This window comes from Harmonia axyridis, chromosome 6 (assembly GCF_914767665.1).
Source record: "Harmonia axyridis chromosome 6, icHarAxyr1.1, whole genome shotgun sequence".
NCBI lineage: Eukaryota > Metazoa > Arthropoda > Insecta > Coleoptera > Coccinellidae > Harmonia > Harmonia axyridis.
The window spans coordinates 18,883,263-18,901,092 of NC_059506.1; the positions used below are offsets into that span (position 1 = coordinate 18,883,263).

The following is a 17,830-nucleotide window of genomic DNA, read 5'->3' on the forward strand; positions in this document are numbered from 1 at the left end:
GATGACTATCGAAGTACTCATTTTAGGTATAGGTGGGGATTACTTAAACCCCCACTTTTTTGTACGAAAAATCGACTGAAATATAATAATAAAAAATATAGCTTCTAATTTGAAAATCTTGAGTTTTGATGAATTTGAGTTATACAAGTTCATTATTGAGAAATACCATGCTCCCTATAGTTTTTCTCCTTCATTCGAATATCGTATCAGATTAGGAAATTTTGATATACAGGGTGGTTTTTTGGGTTGAACCTTATTCATCAATTTTCCTTAGGCCGGACTTAAAAAAAACCGTTGCTATGTCTGTATGAAGTAGTTGTTGCAGAGAATAAACGTGCCAAATACCATGAAAATATATAGGGTGGTTCAAATTTTATGGGTAATTGAGGAAATTGACAAAATCAATAAAACAGTCTAGACTTGATTATAAAGATAGATAGACCTTTCAAATATAGATTATACTTTCGGTTAACATAAACGTCCTTTTGAGACGTTATTAAGAATTTTTTCAATGAATTTGAGTGGACAGGCTTGGTACAAAATGTGTAAAGACCACATCGATACATTCGACCGGGTCATTCAACTGAAAACACCGAAGTCGTGAGTCACAGTGTTGAAGAAGATCCTAATTTGTCAATTCCTCGACGTTCAACAATTGAGGTTTTCCGCAACATCCGCATAACGAATTCTGCGTGAGGATTTGGCTTATGGGCAGTTGCTACCCCCTGTCAGGCACCCCTAAACTTCGATAAATTATAATTATATTTTCGTTATAGTATGAAAGCTAAATTTTATACAGGGTTGCCATTTGAAAACGAAACAGACGAGATTACAGACGAAATAAAGTTTTTCGATAGAAATGCTCGGATAGGTCGATTTCTGTTTCGAGAGGGACAACTTAAGATGTAGGTTACGGACGCATAGCGCTTCAACCCTTGCTGCTACAACCCCCACCCCCAAATTTTTGAATAGGGAAGATGGGGTGAGTGATACCTCAATTCAAAGGTATTTTTATTCTGATTTCAGCACAGTAATTGTTTTTTCATTTAATGCATTAGTTCTCGAAATATTCATGCGTTAGTTAGTTAGGAAGGAAGCCACAGTCATGGTTGTTTTGAAGCTCAAAATGTCGATTTTTCACAAAACACTACAAGTGCCATGAAAACACCACTTCATTTTCAAATACTTAGTTAAGAATATTTCGAGAACTAATGCATAAAATGAAAAAACAATTACTGTGCTGAAATCAGTATAAAAATACCCTTCAAATGAGGTATCACTCACCCCATCTTCCCTATTCAAAATTTGGGGGTGAGGGTTGAAGTAGCAAGGGTTGAAGCGCTATGCGTCCGTAACCTACATCTTAAGTTATCCCCCTCGAAACAAAAATCGACCTGTCCGAGCATTTCTATCGAAAAACTTTATTTCGTCTGTAATCTCGTCTGTTTCGTTTTCAAATGGCCAGCCTGTATATTTTACTTGGGGGCCTATAACAAAATGTTACCCCCATAGCTGAACAGTTTTAATCGGCCCTATTCTGTAACTCAAATAGAAATGAACGAATCGGATCGTAATCTGAGAAATCGGAATGTTTCACTTCTATGGCGTCCAAATTTGGTATTCTATGTCCAAATTTGGTGTTCTATATCCATTTCTCCTTCTAACGCCAAATCTAATTCGTAATTGATATCCAAAGTAATTTCACTTGAGTTGAAGTATACAAATTCGAAACGATTCTGGAGCATTTCTATTCGATCCATACCATCTCTATTCGATTTGAAGTTACAGAATGGGGCTGAATGATTCTTACATCTTGCCAGACACATTGAAAGTCGTTCGTTGTAGATGCGAGTAGCTTGAGCTTGACTTGAAATCAACTCAAGTTCAAGTCAAGTAGTAGTTTTTCAATGTCAAGTCGAATATCGATTTATTAAGTACTTGATACAGGGTGTTTCTTGTAGTCATTTGTGATGATTATACGAGTTGCGCTACAGATAAAGCAAATAAGTAACAAAATTAATAAGTAATTTATTCATCACAGCTTACTGAAAATATCACCATGTAGATATTCGTTCAAAATAGAGATGTTGCGTCATATAATAAAATCAAATTAATTTAGGTTCTGCACATTAAAGGCCGTTTTTAAAATACCAAAATGCATTTTCATTATCTTATTTCTCGAATTCAGTTTTATGAATTTGATTTAAACTGTGTTAATTCTTATCGACTAGCGCGTGACTGCCAAAGCCAATCAGGGAAATTTGACGTCATAGAACTGAAACGTTTAGAACATATACAAACTAATCTTATCTACAGCGAGTTCATCTATGGTTTAAAACGTCAGATGATATAATCAAACCGATTTGACTGTCAATATCAGCTGATATCAGTAGAGTTTGAGAGACCGTTAACATTAGGTAGTTTGTCTATGGTGGTGACTATTATGCAATGACGTCACCATAATAACGTAATGTCCGCCACTCACGAGGCGTTTTTTCGAGCGTTTGGAAGCAGGCGTCGAAGAGATTCCAGTCGAGCAGTTAAGTTCATTCTCTGATTTAAAGTCGTGCGGCCGTGTCCCGAGCTGTCTGACTGTGAAATTATCCGAACGCTCGACTATGGGAGCCTCGTGAGTGGTCGACTTAACAGAATGGAGCGTCTCAGCGGGAATTTTGAAAAATTATTTTATTTACATTTTTTATTGGTACTTTCTATATTTTTCCATGAAAATATTTTTTTTCGTGTTTATATAGGGCTTATCTACAAATTAAAAGCAATTTCAAAATATAGGCAACATCCCAATTGATTACATGTGGAAACTTCAAATTGGAATATCTATGACAAATTTAAATCAAATATCTTGTGAAGGTAAGGCGCTATGAGAAAAACTTGAAAAAATCAAACTTTAATACAAACAAAGCGTTTACAGGTCCATGTTTATAGGCCTTTTTGTTCTCAGAATGCTCCGAGGAATCTACCATTTTCGTTTGTATCTCCAATATAGGAAGACCCTGTAGATCCGACCTAGTGTAAATTTGGGAAGAAATTATAAAATGGTAGGTTTAGCTTCATACGAAATCTCGTGCAGGTCGCGTCATCAGAATTAAATCGGGTGGTTCAAAAGTCTGGAAACGGTGAATTTATTTCGCGCACAGGTGGAAAATCTAATAGATAGATAGATAGATAGATGGATAGATAGATAGATAGGTAATTTATTGATGCTCCTTTACAAAAATTCATTGTATTGCACACGTCACAGGATTCGATAAAAAATACAACTTCGAAATGATATAAATCATTTCTCTAATTCTGTGGTTATTCCGTTCATTCTTCCACATCTTGTAGAACAAAATCGTGCGAGAATATATCAGAAACGCACAGTTTTCATGGTTATATTTCATTATTCTATGTTGTACCTCCGAACTTTCCGCTACGGCTTTATCTGTCAATTCATCAAATTGCCTTAAAGAAATCAGTTCTGCCAACCAACATTTTTCAATGCAAAAATCACTAAATTATATTTATGGAAATATTTCATTAATTTCAATGAAAATGCAATGAATTAGAGAAAAGAATGTATAATACTCGTACAGAAGGCTCATTCTACCACTTGTTCATTCCAAAACTCGCCACTTCGTGGCTCGTTTTTGAATTTTGAACTCGTGGAAGAATATCAATGCCTTCTGCACTTGTATTATAAATAACTATTCTCATCATTGTCAGAATATAAAAATAGTAGAGATAACTTAATAAAGTTATACAATTCTTAAATGATACAGAGTATCATTGTCAAAATATAAAGGCATTACTCAATAAAGTAATAACTTCGAAATTGTATAGAGCATTTCTCATCAATGTCAGAATATAAAAATAGTTGGAATAACTCAATAAAGTTATACAATTCTTAAATGATACAGAGTATCATTGTCAAAATGTAAAATATAAATGCATTACTCAATAAAGTAATACGACTATGAATGATATAAAATACCATTCCTCATTAGAAACATTACAACACAAAGAATAAATTAATTTAAAAGAGATTAAAATTCAAACTAATGGACAGGAACTCTTGGACACTCCAGAACGCATGCTGCCGCAAAAATTCACCGACAGTTTGCTTATACTTTTTGAGACTGAGCCTTTTCACCTCTTCAGGTATCTTATTAAAAAGTTTATGTGTAATGAAATTAGGTCCATTCTTGGATTTTTCTAATCGCATATACTTAGATTTAATGTTGTTTCTATATCGTGTGTAATAATCATGGGTATCACCAAACTTCGGAAGATCCCTGTTATTATTATATGCATTATATTATTACAAGACATTCATAATAATAATACTGGGGTCCTTAGTAATTTCGCCCGTGGAATCGAATGGGCCCATCAGATTTTGGAACCAAAAGGGCCTTATACGAGATATGAGGCCCAACTTTGAAATTTCAAATGCAAACCCATATTTTTTATTGCAAATTCGGATTCAGCGGAAGATTTAACATCCGAATTGATTGAAACCAAATTTTTTCGTCCTTTTTTGGGCTCTATGCAGCGTTTTTGTTCAAAAATCCGGTGGGCGTTCATTCAGATCAGGATGCAAAAACTCATATTCTTATACTGAGGTCCTTGGTAATTCTTCTCGTTGAAACGATTTAGCCCATCAGATTTTGGGTGCAAAAGGGACTTAAACGAGATAAGAGGCCCAACTTTGATATCTGCTTTAAAAAAGATGGAGTTGCATTTGAAATTTCAAAGTTAGGCCTCTTATCTCGTATAAGGCCCTTTTGAGTCCAAAATCTGATGGGCCCATTCGATTCCTCGGGCGAAATTACTGAAGACCCCAGTATCAGAATTCCTATTATCCACCTTTGCGCGAAATAAATCCACCGTTTCCAGACTTTTGAACCAGCCGGTAGAAAATCCAAGCAGAATATTAGGGGACGTGAAGTTAGGAGATTTTAAGCGTTCGTTCATTCATAAGCCAATTGCACCTTTGGAACAGTAATTAGGTTTACAAGGGTGCATTTAGTGCATGAATGACTAGCTCTCAAATGCTTCCCACTTCACGTCTGTTTAAATTTCTAAGCAATCTAGTTTTCGTGGAAAACGAAAATTTATCCGATAAAAAAATTTGTGCTTTAACGTTTGATTAAATTTCTATATTAACCTTCATGAATTATGGATTATTCATAGAGATGCATTCAAGTCAAACCAGTTTGATTTTACTCACTAACTTGATTGGACTTGAAAATCAACCTTTTTGTGTAAAAAAGTTTGATTTGGCTTGACTTTATTACTGTAGGTTTGGCTTGAAATCAAACAGTTTCAAACAGTTTGAAGTTTGAATATCATATTGCGCAACGTATATGAACCTGTACTCTGCTACTCCGCAAATTAGTTATAGTTCATATTTAGAAGAATACGTTTTTTTTTGAAGTTGTGTCTGAACTCGAAATGTCTGAAACTGAACTCTTTTCATGTAGCTCATGCATCTCAAAATTCGTTCTAGAATAAATCGAGTCTGATTTTGAAGATCCCCCTCCCCTTCAAAAACGATGAGAAAAAAATATGTAGACGGGGCAAAATTAATCAACAGATAAAGAAATATACAGATTGTTTGATGTTGCGGCAGCCGATTCCAAAACAATTTAAATTGGAAAGTGCAAATTATGTCAAAAGAAAGAACAACGGTATAAAATGCCAATAGTGGAAGTAGTTATTTAACGACATATGATGAAAAGCCACAAAAAATTGTATGAAGTAGTATTTTCGCAGGAAGCAACACCTTCTGGATCATGTAGTATTTGAGGTAGTAACAACATATAACGTTGGATCTTAAATTGTCAAAAAGTTTTTGGACGGCAGCTACTTCATTCTTGAAGTTAAAAATATGCGGTTTGTTTTACTGAACTTGTAATTTTTATTAGCATGAGCTCTAGTGCCAGATTTCCTGTTCACAGCAATCACTTAATTTTTAAGAAGTAAATACTGAAGTGAGAACTTTACTTTTCACGGAAATTTTCGAGGTGACAAGTTGGAGTTGATTCAAAAAAAGTTTAAAATAATGTATTTCCTTCTTGTTTCAAATTGATGTAGATATTTGTTGTACCTACTCACTATATTCAACATAAATATTTTACCCATTCAAGGTATATCTACTAAATAAATTATTTTTCAACCTCTTTCAAACTAGTTTGACAAACAGTTTGAATTTTCTAACCTGTAACCATTGTCCAGTTTGATTTGACTTGAATCATTTGTCAGAAAGATTGACTTGAGTCAGACTTAATTTCAAGTCAATCTCAAACATGCAAGTCAAACTTGTGCAACTCTTATTATTCAATTCTCATTCAAACTTTATGAAGACCTTGTATCTTTTCACCAACAACCAGAAGACAATTGATCAACACAAAGTGAAAAAAACATTCTGACAGAAACAAAGTTATCTGCCAAATACAAACGATAAAATATTGGTATATTGTTGAATGCATGCGAGGAAATAAATTTTGAATAAGTTTTGCTGATGGAAATATCTGCTAATTCTAAGGCCATTTATAGAAAATATTCAATTCGAACAACTCTAACAAAAGTGAAAATTCAATTATGTATCTTGAACGTAAATAATTTTATGTCGATCAATCTTGCTCACTTCAAGATCTTCAGTTACGGGTGGTTCCAATCCACGTTTCGATCCAGTTGCCTGTTGGCTCTTTCGTAGTTGAACAAATTATTTTTAAATTGTCTGTGTGACATAAAACGAGCGCATTCCATCTTCGTCAAACCGTTGGATTGACGATTAGCAGCAACAGAGGACAGCTTCACCCTGCCGTGAGATTCGTCGAGATACAGCGATGGAGCGCGCGCAAGCAACAAGTGTCCATGGCAGTCGACACTGCAAGAAGACCCATGAACAAACACGCTTTTTTCTTTCATATAATTTAATTATTGTAAAGGGTGTTGTTTTTAGAGCTATAGAACTTTAAATCTAGTCCTTCTCCTGATACTCTCAAAGGAATCAAATCTTCTGCATTTCATTCTTCCGGATTGCAGAGTTCAGGCGGTTCGGATTATACATATCATTTTTCCAATTGGGTCGTTCGGATTATAGAGTACTTTGGATTATCCGGTGTTCGGATTATATTATGTTTTTTTTTGAGCTATAGAAGTTTAAATTGCAATAAAACAACGATGGATCATTTGATTGACATGAATTTTATTTATCCGCAAGATAATCTTGTGGCATTACCTTTCAAATATGATTTCTGGCATATGACCGCCACGGCTGGCTCGGATGTAGTCCAATCTGGACGTCCAATTTTCGATAACTTTTTCCAACATTTGTTGCCGTATATCGGCAATAACACGGCGACATTTCTCTTCCAAATGGTCAAGGGTTTGTGGCTTATCCGCATAGACCAATGACTTTACATAGCCCCACAGAAAATAGTCTAGCGGTGTTAAATCACAAGATCTTGGAGGCCAATGCACAGGTCCAAAACGTGAAATTAGGCGGTCACCAAACGTGTCTTTCAATAAATCGATTGTGGCACGAGCTGTGTGACATGTTGCGCCGTCTCGTTGGAACCACAGCTCCTGATCATCATTGTTGTACAATTCAGGAATGAAAAAGTTAGTAATCATGGCTGTATACCGATCACCATTGACTGTAACGTTCTGGTCATCATCGTTTTTGAAGAAGTACGGACCAATGATTCCACCAGCCCATAAAGCGCACCAAACAGTCAGTTTTTCTGGATGTAACGGTGTTTCGACATACACTTGAGGATTAGCTTCACTCCAAATGCGGCAGTTTTGTATGTTGACGTAGCCATGCAACCAGAAGTGCGCTTCATCGCTAAATAAAATGGACGTAGTGCGCGATACGTATTCCGTACAGAACCATTATTTTCGAAATGAAATTGCACTATTTGCAAGCGTTGTTTAGGCGTGAGTCTATTCATGATGAATTGTCAAACCAAACTGAGAATAAATCACTTGGCAGGTCTTAAATCGGTCACTATCTTGAACAGTAATGGCAACTTAAAGTTATATACCTCGAAAAAAAAACACCCGTTATAAACAATAGATTCTATTCTTTATAGAATATAGATACTGAATTAGAGAATATTCTGTTGGCAGCCGGTATAGAGCGTAGATCTTTTTTTCTTGGGGGGATAATCGAGAAAAATTTTTTGACGGCAACGTTCACTCATATCTGTGGTGTGAGGAGGAGAAGTTTGATAACGAGGTTTGAACCAAATAACTCCAAATAATTTTTTTTATTATCAATTTTTTTTGTTTTTACCTTATACTGTGTGTACCTAAATTAGGATTAAGGAGGAAAATGAGAGATTTCTTGGTTAATTTTAAGAACAAAAAGTTCCATGGATATGAGCCCGCAACGCTTTGTTTTCGAGATACAGGGTGATTCTAGTGTGTCGTACATTTGAGTGATGCTTATATATTTTAGTTAATCAAATCTTTCGAATTGGGTAAATAAGTACCAAAATTTATAATTCATTCATTCATTACAGCTTACTAGGTGGATATTTATAATAATTTGGATAATTTTCCTGAGGATTACTAGGAAGCTGTTTGCAATTTTTTTCTCAAAATCGATAGCATCTACGACAAAACTATAAAAAACCAAAAACTGTAGTGCTGGACAAGTGTTTTTTTTTACATTTTTCTAACTACCAGCGGTTCACCAAAAAATAGTTCTGTAAGAAAGAAGCAGGCACTCTTCCCGAAAAAATATCACTTTGTAGATTTGCATACAAAATTAGCATATCACATGATGAAAACTTCAAATTGGAATATTTATGGCCAATTCAAATTGAATACCTTGTGAAGGGTGAAGGTTCTATGAGAAAAAACTTAAACTTTAATACTTGTATCTCAAAAACAAAGTGTTTGGGGGCTGATGTTATAGGCCTTTTTTTTGTTATATCTAATGATCCGACAAATCTGTGATTTTATTTGTACCTCCAATTTAGGAACACCCTTTAGATATATTCAATTCATATGTATTTACAAATAAATTGCAATTTGATTAATTTGAATGAAACACAATTAATTGTACAACATATCCCAGACAATGTTTCTATGCGAATTACTCAGTTCAGTTCTTTGATAACTAAAGTATTGAAATTTTGTGACGAGAATAATACAAAAAACCGAAAACAACGGCTAAGTGTAAACCGACGACGAATGCAAAAATTACAGATGGCAAATAAGGGGCCGACAAAGCGGATAGATGAAGGAAATATTGCATTCATATTTGAAATGACAATTTCAAGCTCAGTGCGAAATTTTATATTTATCCAATCACCAAAACCAGAGAAAATCTATGAAGATCAAAAAGAAAATACCCAAAATTTCCGTTAACTACCACAAAACATTCTCAAGCTTTGTTCTGAATTGAGCATCAAGAAGAATAATGGAAAAGAAATATTAAATTTTTCCGTTGCAACAGATTCTGTCGGGTTGAGATTTTGCGTGTATTAACATTTCAAGCCTGGCGCAAGGTTTCGTGTTGAGTTGTCAAAACCGAAATTGAAAGCAGAATATCGAAAACATTCACTATTTCAGTGAGTTTTAATTTTGCGTGCATGCGTCAGTTTTTTTTCATTCAGTGCGCCTTTTTTTTGGCGACTATTTTTCTTCTTCTTTTCATTGTGCGGAATCTTTATGATCAAAGTTGGCTCTGCCGCTGACTCCAGTCTGAAAATTTAATCTCATTCATTATTTTTCATATAAACAAAAAAATGTGAGGTTATGAATGTGATGCGCAGAAGAATAAATTCTGTGGCTGAATTTTTAAATGAGAGCACTATGCATATGAAGCAGAAATACGAGAAGATTCCAGATGCAACTGCCTTGTGAGGATGTAAGGATCATTTATGAAGATACCTTATCTATATTGCATAAGCATTTAGAGTATTAATTCAAAACCTGGGAGATTTTCTGGGCAAAAAATTTGGACAACAGTGGAAGGATGTTTTTCAGTTCAAGGCTCAATGCTGTTAAAGCCTAACCAAGGAAAAAAATTCACAATAAATTATATGTAAATGTTTTCCAAACGTACACGATTTTGATGGTTCTTGAACAAAAATGTATTTATTATTATATATAATGTTCATTTAGTTCCGTATCAGAATTGATCCAATGTATTTCCGAATAGATCCTTTATTTCATATATACGTCATATTTTATTCCAAATGATATGTGTAATTTTCCGATATGGTGACATCAAATAACCGTGTTATAATAAAATAGCAATAATCTTCTGATTAAAGCGTGTAATTATAACTTATTATACTCCGATTCATTCTACAACAATATGAAAAAATGTGTACACTGATGAATATTATAATTGTCGGAGGAACCATTCTTGGTATCCTCTTCCTTCAAGTGAGTACAAAATATTTTTTTAACTTAAAATTAATCCAATAGTTTTTGAGGACTCTTGGAATATTTCCCCGAGAGTTCATGATTCATAGAATTTTGAATAACCCAGTCTTACAATGTAGCTGCAATAGTAATTTTTTTTATTTCTATTCAAATCAATTCAACATGATAAACAACATGATGAACATTAATAACTACTTCTTTTCTTTATATGTATTATGAGAAAGAATTTCCAGCCTGGATATTGGGGCTCAAAATTATATTTTCCGATCCGAAATTTGAACCAAATTTTGAAATATCTTGAAACCTTAGAAATTTCATGATTAATGATCAAGTTCTCTAGAAATAATATTTTTGAATTTACCAAACTCCTTGATTTTAGCGACTAGAATTCGTGTTTTCAATTTCGAGCATGTGAGTTATACATATAAAACGATTTTTATACCAAATAAACCTTTCTGTGGTGTAGATAAATGCACCTACAAGAAAGAGTTTCAGGAAAAAGAGGTAACCGAAAGAGAAAAACTCTGGTGGAATCTTCCTGGTCTTGATCTCTCCAAAAAGTTTCTTCGAAACTTTGACTCTACAAGATCCAAGAAGTATTTGGATCTCAGTAAGAATATGCTACATCTCTCCACTGAATTCCTCACAGGGCATTGTCGTCTTAGGAAACACCTCATGAGAATGGGTCTAACAGAAAATGACGAGCTGTAGATCACGTTATGGAGAAAATAGCTCTGATGGGGGCACAATAGACCATTAGGTCGCAGTGAAACGTAACCTCCTTAATTAAATCTAAATCTATACCAAATAATAACATTTTCCAAATTTTGAGTCGGACATGGTCCCAAACTCACTGATGACTAATCCAAAAATGCAACCGTCGAAAACATTTTTTTTGTTCGATCAATGAACTCCAATGTTAAAATGTCATCCATTTGAAGCGGTGTGGTAATTATTTAACTCTGTTGTATTAATAAAGATAATTATTGTTGTGGTTCATCCATATATTCCTTCGTTAATTTATCTTGCCAAAAAACACTCGAACTTTTCTTTTATCAGATAAATTTCTCTTCAACTCAAAGTTTTGCCAATCACTAAATTTGCTTGAAAAACTGACAATAGCTCCACCATCGGTGTCGCGATTTTATCATGTCAGTTTTTCTCGTAAAACTAGTGATTGCCAAAACTGTTTCGTTGCAAAGAGAAATTTATCCGATAAAAAAAGCTCTTGTGTTTTTCCTGTTGACTAAAAACTGCTAGTTCGCTGGAACTTTATCCAATGTAGAATGGCAATTTCAAGCTTTGTGAAAAAAGTAATTTCGATGGCATAATTACAACCATAGAAAATTCGAAAATAATATCGAAAAAAATTACCCAATATTTCCGTGTCTACAAATCTGACGCAGTTGAGGATAAGTGTGTTGATAAGAATTAATAATTTAAAGCTTCGTGCGCGATCTCGAGCTGATCACATCATCAAAATATCATAGAAAAGCCATAAAGATATTAGATAAAAATACTTAATACTGAACATCTTCATGATAAAACATTATAAAGAATTCAATTATCTACAACTTTGAAAATGAACGTTTTGGTCGAAAATTACTCAAGTTGAAAGTTATAAGCAAAAAAGTCCGAAAATGTTGAGGTTCTTCAGCTCCTCCTCAAGTAAGCACAGGATCCTCGTGTCGGATAACTTGACAGAATCATCCCACAGCACCCCCAAACAACCTGTAGAAGTTTCATTACGTTCGGAAATTTTTCCAGTAGAGCCTACTTTTTTGCTTTGTCACTGGACCATTATTTTGATCGACTGTATCTCAATTGATATTGGGTTTACGGAAATGTTTGTGAATAAAAAATTTTAGAGAATTCAATGGTCTACAACTTGGAAAATGAACGTTCTGGTCGAACACTACTTAATTCAGAAGTTATGAGCAAAAAACTGAAAAAAGTCCGAATATGTTGAGGTCCTTCGGCCCTCCTCAAGTTAGCACAGGATTGTATACCTTGACAGAGTCATGCCACAGCAACCCCGAACAACCTGTAGAAGTTTCATTAAGTTCGGAATTTTTTCCAGGCAAAATGTATTTATCTACTGGACTACTTCCCAGTCCTCTGAATGTGTTGAATTTGCTGCTTTCATGCAATTCTATTTTGTGCCAGATGTATTGATTAGCGTATTTCTTTTTATAAGATTAACTATTTCAAGCTTCGTGCGAAATTCGTGTTGACAGCATAACCAAGATCATGTAAATTCAAAAAGAAAATCGAAAAAAATTACACAATATCTAAAAATTTTTTCGTGAGAACAAATCAAATATGGTTGAGATTTTGCATGTACCTATACATATGAGATAACTATATCAAGCTTTGTGCAAAATTTTGTGTCTATAGCGTCATCAGAACCATAGAAAATTGCAAAAATTAGAAAAAAACCTGATATTTTATTGACAACAAGCCTCTTGCAAAATATGATGCTAAGAGCGTCATCTGAACTAACATAAATTCAAGAAGAATATCGAAAAAAGAAGAAAGCACTGACGTGAACTCGTGAGCTTTTGAAGACTGGTTCATTCATGCTACAATTGCAATCTTAGAAACCACATCCGCCTATTTACAGTTCTGTGGTCCCCAAGGGTCCTATTGGCCAATGAATTAGTGAGCTCTGAAATACTTCTGACATTACATCAGTGCTTTTTCATAATTGTTTGACGGTTGATGAAAAACGTTTTTTTTTCGATCTACACATACTGACGGCTACGTCTTCCACTTAATTTTTCAGATAAACCCTATTGAGACCTTCGCCCCTACCGTCAGTAGAGTAATTACACAAACAGCAGGTCTTCCGATGATGATCAAAAACTTCGGTCTTTGTATAGCCACTTCTGAAATGTTTCCACCTATCGACACAACCACCAGAGATGGACGAAGACTTGATCGTATACGCAGAGACATTGAAAGACTGAAACATTGCTCAATATGGAACGTTATAGTTTGCGGGCCAGTAAACCACCTGAGAGTATGCTATAATCTGATGATGCTCCTCACGGAGAATCCTTTTCTAGTCAAAGACGTAGCTTCCAGTCCATTCCGGTGTGCCTTCAAAATTATGTGCTTGTTCAAAGTCAATCTTCCATTCACCAGATGCGACAACTTTCTAGGTAGACACTCGCTGAAACCGCCAATTCTTCCGATATTTTCCGGTCAATTGGCCCCATGGCCTGGTTTGCCCCAAATACCAAACCAGCCTGGCGGTCCTTACATGCCCAGAGAACCACAATCGCCTTTCGGACCTCCAAATGGTTTTGCACCAGATTCTCCTCCATTTCCAGAAATGCCTCCTCAATGGCCGCCAAATAACTTTGTACCAGGTTCACCTCAATTCCCATCGATGAATCCTTCAGGACCTATTGAGTATGCGAATAATTCACTTCAACCCAACGGTCTCAATGACAGGGATCCGTTTGAAATGAACGCACCACCCTTTGGTCCTAACAATAATCCTTATTATTCTGCCATGCAAAATAATCCCGTTCAACCTTCTGCATTATACGATGAAGACCTACCGCAGAATAGAACCCTCTATCCCTCTGATCCAACCGAACTCAATAGTCCTCCCTTCGAATCATTCGGTCCTTCTAACTTCCCTCGTGATCTGTATACCCCTTTTAATGAAGAGTCAGCCAAACCACCGAGTATCCTGCAACAGCAATCACCATATCAACCACCGATTCCTACCAATAATAAACAAGAAACAACATATTCACAACCTCAAATGAATTCAGTTGGTGAATTAGAATTCAGCTTAGCCAAGGGTTTGTATTTTGGGTCAGAAAACCCTAAATCGAATAACCCAGATGGTTCGGCACCATACCAACCACCGATTCCTACCAATAGTAAACAGAAAATGAATTCTGTTGGTGAATTAGAATTCAGCTTAGCCAAGGGTTTGTATTTTGGGTCAGAAAACCCCAAATCGAATAACCCAGATGACTCAGCACCATACCAACCACCAATTCCTGGAAATTATGGTTCTCCTTCTTCCGAACCAGAGAAATCACCGAGCATCCCAAAGGAACCACCAATAGATCAACCTCCAATTCCTGACTGGAATAAACTAAAAATTATGGATTCACAACCTAAAAGAGATTCACCTGATCCATTACAACCAACACCAAACCAACCACCACTTCCTGGTGGGGATGGACAATCGAAAACCGAATCATTTGGTGGAATGGAGCTTAGCTTCGATAAAAATTCGTATTTGGGAATTGACACAGAAAAAATTGACAGATTTGACGGTCTTACATCTATCAACCGTTAAAAACCACACAATACCTTTCAGAGCCTTTGATTGGATTGAGAGAATTTCAGATGCTAGAACTTTGAAATTGTGAATTTATTGTAATATAGAATGCGATCTACAGAAATACATAGTAATCCAATTCTGGTTAAACTCATATTCTTATTCATATGTTATTCAAGATATAAAAAACTAAATTACAGTATATTTTCTTTTTGCTAGTGTCCATATTTGTGGCGCGATCAAACTTAACTGACTCAACTAATCACAAAACTGTCAGAAAGTTTTTGTAGTGCCAAATCTCATCTTTCTTACGTCATATAGTGGAACCGATCGGACTTGCGCAACGTGAGATACAGATAACTAAAGTCATCTATTGGAAAAAAATGGCTTCCTTCTTACTACAACTAATAGCTGATAACACACATGATCAAATATTAAAAACTTAATAACAAAATCTAGTCTCCTATTATTCTGACTAGAGTATATTTGGAGAATATTTGCAACACCAACCTGTCTTCAACCATTCTACAACTTATCCAATATTTCACCCTTCTGAGAGTCCACGCATATTTTTCGATAATTCAGGATACATTATTATACTAAACTTATAAGGTCCGTGAGGGAGGGGGTGGCATGGCCCCTATAACCCCCCTGGATCCGCCCCTGTATGAATAGTGAACTAAGGGTCGTTCAATATAACGATTTGGGGATTTTCTTCTGAATGAGTCAATGTATTCAAAAAACTAGAAAACTTGTATTGAAGAGAAATATCATTTAAAAAATGATTCAAATTTCATACAAACATTGAATAAAAACATTAATTAATTTCAATGGTTTTTCAAACCTTTATATACAATGTGTCTCCAGCTTTTAGATTTCTGAAACTACCAAAATCTACCGATAGATTTCATAGAAATGTGAGGAAACTAGTAATAAAGTCACACTGGCGAATGCTTCATTCTCTCGGCGATCGAGGAATCCCCTTATTTAGTTTAAGCGCGCATGAGATTGCAGAAATATATGCCGTGCGACGTGTGCATATAACAATCAAGTAATATCAAGTAGCTTGATACGAAGTCGAGCAAAACATATCTCAAATGAAGTCAATCCAAGCTCAAGTATGTAATTTTTCACGAGCTAAATTTTCAAATAGTTGGTTAAAATGTCAAGCTACTTGGATAGATTAATCCCTAAGAAATATATCGAAAACAGAGGAAAGCACTGACGTGAACGCGTGAGCTTTTGAATGCTGGTTACAATTGCAATCTTAGAAATCACATCCACCTATTTACAGTTCTGTGGTCCTCAAAGGTCCTATTGGCCAATGGATTAGCGAGCTCTGAAATACATCAGTGCTTTTTCATAATTATCTGACAGTTGAAAAAAACGTTTTTTTTTCGATCTACATGTTCAATTCATTTAACAAGTACGTGAATACAAGGATTTCATCCTTATCAGGAAATGGCAACAGTGCCAATATCGCATGTATGAGCGGTACTACGCTAGCTCTCAAAGGGCTTAACCCAGAGAAAAGTAGATCCTAAGATCATAGTTGCAGAGAAGAGGTCACGTAGTCAGTTACGAATTCATGCTCGTCCACCACCTGAAAAAAGTTAAAATCATTAGACAGTATACATTTCAAAACCTCGTTTTCTTTCAATCCCTAGCAAAGGGTGGTCCTTCAAAACAAACCACGTAACACAACACATACTGACACCTACGCCTTCTGATTAATTTTTCAGATAAACCCTATTGAGACCTTCGCCCATACCGTCAGTAGAGTGATTACACAAACATCAGGTCTTCCGATGATGATCAAAAATTTCGGTCTTTGTATAGCCACTTCTGAAATGTTTCCACCTATCGACACAACCACCAGAGATGGACGAAGACTTGATCGTATACGCAGAGACATTGAAAGACTGAAACATTGCTCAATATGGAACATTATAGTTTGCGGGCCAGTAAACCACCTGAGAGTATGCTATAATCTCATGATGCTTCTCACAGAGAATCCTTTTCTAGTCAAAGACGTAGCCTCCAGTCCATTCCGGTGTGCCTTCAAAATTATGTGCTTGTTCAAGGTCAATCTTCCATTCACCAGATGCGACAACTTTCTACGTAGACACTCGCTGAAACCGCCAATTCTTCCGATATTTTCTGGCCAATGGGCCCGATTTCCTGGTATGCCGAGAATACCAAACCAACCCGGCAGACCTTACTTGCCCAGAGAACCACAATCGCCTTTCGGACCTCCGAATGGTTTTGCACCAGATTCTTCTCCATTTCGAAAAATGCCCCCTCTAGGGCAGCCGAATAACTTTGTACCAGGTTCACCACAATTCCCATCAATGAATTATTTAGGACCTATTCAGTATGCGAATAATTCACTTCAACCAAACGGTCTCAATGACAGGAATCCGTTTAAAATGAACGCACCACCCTTCGGTCCAAAGAACAATCCTCCTTATTCTTCCATGCAGAATAATCCCGTTCAACCTTCTGCATTATACGATGAAGACCTACCGCAGAATAGAACCCTCTATCCCTCTGATCCAATCGAACTCAATAGTAATCCCTTCGGATCATTCGGTCCTTCTAACTTCCCTCGTGATCTGTATACTCCTCTCAATGAAGAGTCAGCTAAACCACCGAGAATCCTGCAACAGCAATCACCATATCAACCACCGATTCCTACCAATAGTAAACAAAAAATGAATTCTGTTGGTGAATTAGAATTCAGCTTAGCCAAGAGTTTGTATATGAATATTGGATCATATAACCCTATATCGAATAACCCAGATGACTCAGCACCATACCAACCACCAATTCCTGGAAATTATGGTTCCCCTTCTTCCGAACTAAAGAAATCGCCGAGCATCCCAAAGGAACCAGCAATAGATCAACCTCCAATTCCTGACTGGAACAAACAAAAAATAATGGATTCACAACCGAAAAGAAATTCACCTGATCCATTACAACCAACACCAAACCAACCACCCCTTCCTGGTAATTATGGTTCTCCTCCTTTCAAACCAGAGAAATCGCCAAGCATCCCAAAGCAACCAGCAATAGATCAACCTCCAATTCCCGACTGGAACAAACAAAAAC

The 17,830-nt window shown here is 35.9% G+C and overlaps 2 protein-coding genes across 5 annotated transcripts in view; one reads left to right on the top strand and one right to left on the bottom strand.

Moving 5' to 3' along the window:
• The window catches only part of LOC123682992 (rap1 GTPase-activating protein 1), a 514,048-nt gene that overhangs the window by 423,183 nt on the left and 73,035 nt on the right, over nt 1-17,830 (bottom strand). The gene's annotated exons all lie outside the window — the stretch shown is intronic.
• Nucleotides 10,280-14,918, top strand: LOC123682995 (leucine-rich repeat extensin-like protein 5). Its single transcript, XM_045621884.1, has 2 exons — nt 10,280-10,410; nt 13,196-14,918. Exons 1-2 carry the CDS (start codon nt 10,348-10,350, stop codon nt 14,735-14,737), a joined length of 1,605 nt encoding a protein of 534 aa, XP_045477840.1. The 5' UTR covers nt 10,280-10,347; the 3' UTR covers nt 14,738-14,918.